This window comes from Lutra lutra, chromosome X (assembly GCF_902655055.1).
Source record: "Lutra lutra chromosome X, mLutLut1.2, whole genome shotgun sequence".
In the NCBI taxonomy this organism is placed as follows: Eukaryota; Metazoa; Chordata; class Mammalia; order Carnivora; family Mustelidae; genus Lutra; species Lutra lutra.
In genome coordinates, this window is record NC_062296.1 from 2,399,612 (window position 1) to 2,406,640 (window position 7,029).

A 7,029-nucleotide genomic window follows, 5' to 3' on the forward strand; every position below is an offset into this window, starting at 1 on the left:
ATTGAAAGTGAAACATAAAAATAATGAAGGAAACAATGAGGGAAAGTCTCTATAGGAAAGTTATATCTATAATGAAGAACCAAATGGAAAGTCTGGAACTGAAAAGTACAGAAGAGGGAAATATGGAATACCATCATAGACCCACAAGGACAGAACTAATTTTTTACCAACACTCCAAATAAAATCAGTGTCAAAATGAATTTTTTTCAAATGCATCCTGACCCCACACCTCCCCTGAAATACAAAAATTAATTTAGGCACATCCTAAGACCTAAATGCAAGGCTAAAACTACGGGGCTTCTAGAGGAAAACAAGACAATACCTTTGCAAATGTGGGTTAGGGAAAGATATCTTGGGCAGGACCCATTAACTAATTACTATAGAAGAAAAGAAAGGATGCAGTGAACCTCATCACAGTTAAATCCATCTGCTTATGAACAGACACCACTAAGAATGTGCATAGACAAGACATAACAGGAAGAAAATAGTCCCAACAGGTATATCTTATAAAGGGCTTGTAACCAGAGTATTTTGACAATTTCCACGAGTGAATAATGAAACGAAGGCAAGGAACCCACTTGAAAACTGGGCAAGAGACTTGAATAGGCAGTTCATTAAGGAGGATAGCTAATAATCACACAAAAAAGTATTCCATATCATTAATCATCACAAAAATGCAAATTGATAGCACAGTGAAATACCACAATGAGTCACTGACCAGAATGGATAAAAGTTCAAAGGTAACAACATAAAATTTTTGAGAACTCCAAGAAATAGGCACTACTGATGGGAGTCCAAATTATCATAACAGCTTTGGAAATCTGTGAAGAGTTTCTCATAAAGTTAAACATAACCCTGTTCTGTGGCCCAGCCATTCCAATGCTAGGTGTTTATCCAAGAGAAAGGAAAACAAAAGTCCAGAAAAAGCCTCACAAACAGATGTTCACATAGGCTTTGATCACACAAGAATATTAGTAACACACACAACTGTAGAAATCTTGATAAAAGTAACATGCCAGGGGCTGCAAATGGATGATTGCATAGTAGATGCAGCTGTAGGGTTCATTAGCTTGGTACCTACCAACATAAGTCTTGCTCCTGTTTTGTGAAGCACTGACATGTGTCTTGCTCTACCTTCTTCCATCTCTGTTTGATTCCTCAAAGAAATAAAAAACCACCATTTAACACATGCACTCACACAAGCGCTCACACATTTTCTCATTCATTCACTCATACACTAACACATGTACACTCACCCGTTAGCACATATTTACTCATACTCATATACATACTAACTCACGCAAACTCATACATACTCATACACCAGACATTTTTACTCTTCAACACTTTCACACACACTCACATACATTCGCTGACACAAATCTACTTATACACATTAACACTCATAAATATATACTTGGACACCCACATAGTCATACTCACACACAGTTATGTACAGACAAACTTGTACATGCTCACAAATTCATACATACTCACACAGTCACACACAGGACACATTAACCCATGTATACATTTACACACACGTGCATTCACTGACATCTGTTCATTTCACTCTCATGCTCATATATAGACACTTACACATTGACACACATTTTCCCTGAACACACTAACATATATAAACATACACCCACATACCTGCATACTCACATAGTCACACACACTCATGCACAAAGTGACACATACTCATACATGCTTACACTCAACACACATTTATATACATTCACTAACACAGTCTTACATACTCATATTCATACACATTCACTGACACACTTATAGGCACACATTCACAAACTCATATATATACTTCCACATATTTATTCATACACACACTTACAGATACAATAACACAGGCTGGCTTGATTTTGATGCTCTAGGTCTGGATGCCCAGAGGCCCAATAAGACAGGGAGGGATGCTGGGGCCTCTGGCTACTTCCTGCTGTCCCTTACCCTACCTTATTCCTGGAAGTTTCCTAAGTGCCCCGAGAATCCAGACAGCCACTCCCAGCTACGTTCTGCTCACTGGCACCATCTGGCTCTGCTTAGCTTTGTTCCCTTGCCAGGTCCATAAGCCAATGTTCCTTAGATGTTCACCACCTTTTGCAATGAACACACCGCCAGGCTGGGACACTTTGGTGGCTCAGTCGTTAAGGGTCTGCCTTTGGCTCAGGTCATGATCCTAGGTTCCTGGGATCAATTCGTGCATCGGACTCCCCACTCAGCAGGAAGCCTGCTTCTCCTTGTCCCACCCCCTTACTTGTGTTCCCTCTCTTGCTGTGTCTCTCTCTGTCAAATAAATACATAAAATCTTAAAAAAAAAAAAAAAAAGACACTGCAAAGTTCTCATGGAGCTTACCCCACATATACTCCCATGTTGACCAGGCCACTGTTTCCCCCCTACACCCACATCCCCAGTAGATCCTTCCCTCAATTGCCCACAGTAAACGCAAGACTCAGTTGACACATGAAATTAACTTTATTGAAGAAAACATTTACTGAAACCATCAAAGAGGGAATGACAACAGAAAGTGGAACATCTAACGGCCACGAGAGCCCATAGGTTACGGCTGCCCCCTCCTCTTGGGGTCCCAAATGAAGTGTCTCCGCTTCTCCCAACACCGTGGCCCTCCTGCCTCCCTTCCTGGGGGCCCCACGATCAACCTGTGGCCAGGACAATGGACGCTGGCTACATTCCCTCACCCCAGGGCACGCACCCTCCCCTCTGGCCAACGTGCTGGGGCCTGGTCCCGCCCCATGGTCTGCACAGGACAGTCCCAGGATGGCGGAAAACGCAGCAGGGGACACTCGGCCAAGCCCGGGACACGGAGTCACAAGAAACAACGGGGTGGCACATCAGAGCACGGTTCCCGTGGAGACTCCCGCTGGCCACCTCGGTCCTTGGTCGGTTCCTCCTTCCCGAGGTCATGGGGCGAGCAGCAGCCGTGCCCTCGGGCATCCTTCCGGCCGTCTCCTGGAACTGGGCTGGGGATCTCGGGGCTGGGGCTGGGGACAGCTGCTCAGAGAAGCACACACACACATCTCCACGAGAACAAGCAGCGGCCGGCTTGAATCTACACCGAGAAAGCAGCGGTGGAGCTCACAACACTGGGAGAGAGCAGGCGGAGCCCCGGTCGCCACCGAAGCTCACGGCAGGCCCCCGGCCTGGGGGGTGGCTGCCCCGGTGGGCCAGGACACCCACCGCGGGCTCCTGCACACCTCAAGGCTCTGCACAGGAACGGGACCTAGTGGGGTGGGGGAGTAACGTGACACGTGGGTCATAAGGGCCCTAGAGAGACACAAGCGGGTTTCCCAGAACATGGAGCGACGTGCCTTGGGGGATGTACATGAGGGTCTCCCTCTTGGGCAACCCAAGAGGCTGGCACCCTTGAGGCGTTCCCTAACGTCTCCCAGTCCAGTGTGGGTGGCAGATGGCTCCGGGTGCCCCTCACCTAGACAGGGGCTGACCACTCAGGGGTGCCCCAAGCCAGCTCCCCAGGTGGCAGGGACTGGGACTGGCCTTGGCATTGGCAGCTGCTGAACTGTGATTCATCAGGCCAGTCCCAGGTCTCCTTGGCCGTGGTCTCCCGGTCTCCAGTGATACTGTACAAACAAAAGCAGAAACACCTCCCACCACAAAGTCCTCCACCTTCCTCCTCCTCCTCCTCTCCTCTCCCTTTTCCTTCTCTTCCTCCTTCACCTTTTCCTCTTCCTGTCCTATACGTTTTTCTCCTCCTCCTTTCCTCCTCCTCTTTCTCTTTCTCTTCCTGCTTTGGAACAAAAGTTTTCCTGCACATCCAGTCACACTAGAGCCAGCTGTGGGGTACTGGTCTGCCAGGTATGTGGCACCCCACCTCTCAGGCTAAGCCAAGACTCTGTGAGGCCCATGGGTCTTCGCCTCACAGTCTTTGCTCTCCTTGCCCTCATAGCCCTTCCAGGCTGTACGGGAAGGAAGCTGCCCGTAGGCTGGTGCTAGGCTACCAGGGCGTTTGGGTCTCCTGCTTTCACTCGTGCAGGTGCTCGAGGGTTTTGCCTTCTTGGGGCTCCCCTAGAGCAGTGCAGACAACCCTAAAGACGGGCTGGACCGTGTGGCATCCGCCCCAGGGCATTCCCTCTTGGTTGTGCAGCTCTTCCTTGCTTGAGCTGACTCTTTCTGGCAGGGCTGGCCCTGGGGAAGATTCCTCCAGGCCCAATGTGGCCTGAGGGCCAGTAGGCATCTTCAGCTTGGAGCCCATGGGGTGGGCATATAGGGGTGGCCAGACAATGGGACCGATGACCAAGTCCCCAGCTGCACCTTCTTCAGCCTCTGCGATGTCGGAGTCTTTGCCCGCATCTGGTGCACCCCATGTGCTGAGTGTGGCAGCCTGCCACTTGTGTCTCTGGCACCTCTTCAGGGCACTGCTCTTGGCCATCACTGAGCCCCGTGTGGCTTGGTGAGTGGAGTCCCTTTCAGCTGATAGAGGATGAGGGGGCTCAGCCTGGGTCTGGCTTCTTTCCCCCTCCGCCCCACTCGAGTACCCTGCTGTTTGTGTGGACTGCCCCTTTCCATTCTTGCAATAACTCTTCCATTTCCTTGACCTGTAGTAAGAGGAGCTGCCCTGTTCTCCTGAGCCTACTTGGCCTTGGGCTTGGGATGGCTCTTTTCCCAAGCCCAGTTCCCATTTCCCGACTCTGCTGCAGCCTGTCTCCTCTGCCTTACCAAGAGCAGGTTTGGAGCATTGCTGCACTGTGCCTTAATGTGGCCATCTTCTCCACAGCTATAGCAGAACGTGTAGTGTTTCCGTTTTCCTGAGCCTCGAGACCTGGCCCTTAGCACACGTCCCCTTCGGTGCTGTCCTCTGCCCCTCCTGCGTTTGAAGCCTTGGGAAGGCCTGGCCTGAAGAGTGTTGCCAGGGGCAGGAAAGGACACTGCTCTGAAAGCGTTGGCTCTGGCAGATGACCTTATGCCTGCGTCTAGCCCTGGTATCCTCTCCCTGTCTGGACCAAAAGTGGCCTCCCACTCCTCTTCCTCACGTAAGAGCTTCACCAGTGCCAGGAAACCAGGTGGCTTCCTTCGCTGTTTCATCAGCTTAAGCCTGTCTCGAAGTTTGTCAGTAAGGGTAGCCCCACTTAAGACTTGTTTCAGGCGAGCCTGATTCACGTTCCTCCGTAACACTGCATTTTTTTCTACGGCTCTTTGGAGCAGGGGTTCCAAACGCAACACAAAGCTGGAGACTTTCTCTCCTACCTCCTGATAGGCCTTACAAAATTTTACGTGGGCGATTTTGCGGCTCTCCACAGGTCCAAACACCTGCTGCAGGGCGGCCAGGCACTCCTCCACAGTTATAGCAGCATTGCTGGCCCGCAGCCCACTGATCACCTGCAGAGCGGGGCCCCGCAAGCATTCCATCAGCCGCCGCCTCTTTTCACCCTCAGGGACCTGCCACATCTGTAGCATGTCAGTGGTGTGCTCAAGCCAGGCTTCAAAGGCCAATGCCCCTGGGATAGACACAGTGTTCCCAGAAAACACTCTTAGTTCTCTGTACAACACTTGTTCTAGCAGTGGCTGCACTGCAGCCCCCAGGGTCTGGGCCCAAGTCCAGAAGTCAGGAGATATGGCCAGTCTTGGAGCAGGACAGTTGATGTCCGATCCAAGCACCCTGTTCATGTCGGACACTGTCCGCCTCTCTTCCTCTAAGAAGCCGTTCAGTCTATTGAGAAATTCCCCATCTGAGTTACGAGGTTTTACAACAACTTCCCAGGGCCCTCCCTTTCCAGGTATTTCCCTGGGGATCAAAGAATAATCAATATCTTGGGCAAGCTCCAAGAGAAAGGCTTGGGCATTCTCTTCCCTCCTAAACATCCTACCAATGACCCTATACCTGCCCAGGTGCCTGAGAGCCTCCCGAAGAGTCTCCTCGAATTCATCCTCACCACAGTCCTCAGGAATCCCCAGGATAAGCATGGACCGCTGGGTGTTCAGGTGTTCCCCCCTACACCAATCCTGCAACAGGGTCAATGGCATGTCCCCAATCTCTGCGGAGTCTAGTTGAGGGGGGAATGATCACTGCGTGATGCACATATATTTGAGTCAAGTCCCAGGGCGACAGGAGACAGACCAGTTCTCCACAGCCTGTGAACAGGAACCGGACGAGAGCGAGGTTAATGCCCACACCCTCCTCCCACCGCCAGGTGACCCTCCTCCCCCGGGGCGGCGCCTCTGCCGCTCAGCCTCGATCCCTGCCCCGCCTTCCACCGACCCGCGGGGGCCACAGCCCCCTCCTCACCCCGCCCCCCACCCCCTGCCCCCGCGGGCTGCCGCAGTCCCGCTGGAGCGGGCGGAGGGCGGCGGGGTCTCCCGGGGGCCAAGCGCACCCTCCCCGGGGTCTGGTACCTTCCTCTGGGTCGGGGTCCTTCCCGGCGGAGGTCCCAGCAGGAGGGGCGCAGGGGCTGCGCGGAGCAGCGGCCCGGTCGTGCTCGCCTCTTTCCCCGGCTCTCTCGCGCGGCTCTCCCGCTTCCTCTCGCGGTCCCTCTCTCCGCGCGGCACGTGGGCCCGCGCGCCGGCGCCTGCTCGCCGCCACTCTCTGCAGTGCGGACTCGGGGCGGGGGCGCGGGGGCGGCGGAGCGCGGACCCTCCGCGTCGCCCCGGAGACCGCCGGGCCATTGGCGCGCGCGGGTCACGCGGCCGGGCTGCGGCCACCGCCGCGGGCACCCCGACCGCGCGTGACGTCAGCTGCTCCTCCTCCCCCCCCCGCCGCCCCCTGAGGGGCCGCTGGCACAGGTGGGGGGACCCGGGGGATCCGCGACTCGGTGCCCCCATCCCTGACCCAGCCCGGTCCACCGCCCTCCGCTCTCGGAGCGTGCCCTCGGGGCGTCAGCGTGGCGAGGGTTCCACATCCGCGGGGGCCCCAAGTCCGCGGGGGCCCGCCGGAGAGGGGCTGGGCGGGCCTGAGATGCGCCCGCGGGCGCTGCGCTCTGGCGTGGGTGGGGAACGGGATTGGGGAGGGGAGGGCGTCCTGGGGACCTCTTCGCCTG

The 7,029-nt window shown here is 54.1% G+C and overlaps 1 protein-coding gene across 1 annotated transcript; it reads right to left on the reverse strand.

Annotated features, from left to right (window-relative positions):
* Nucleotides 1-3,756: 3,756 nt before the first annotated feature.
* PNMA3 (PNMA family member 3) lies at nt 3,757-6,631 on the reverse strand. The gene is made up of 2 exons (XM_047716819.1): nt 6,389-6,631; nt 3,757-6,127 (listed from the first exon to the last, which is right to left on the reverse strand). The coding sequence occupies exon 2, from the start codon at nt 6,017-6,019 to the stop codon at nt 4,628-4,630; it is 1,392 nt and encodes a 463-aa protein (XP_047572775.1). The 5' UTR covers nt 6,020-6,127; nt 6,389-6,631; the 3' UTR covers nt 3,757-4,627.
* Nucleotides 6,632-7,029: the final 398 nt, after the last annotated feature.

Bases quoted from the DNA above. Each gene is read 5' to 3' on its own strand.
- PNMA3 (XM_047716819.1), bottom strand. From the start codon at position 6,019: ATGCCATTGACCCTGTTGCAGGATTGGTGTAGGGGGGAACACCTGAAC.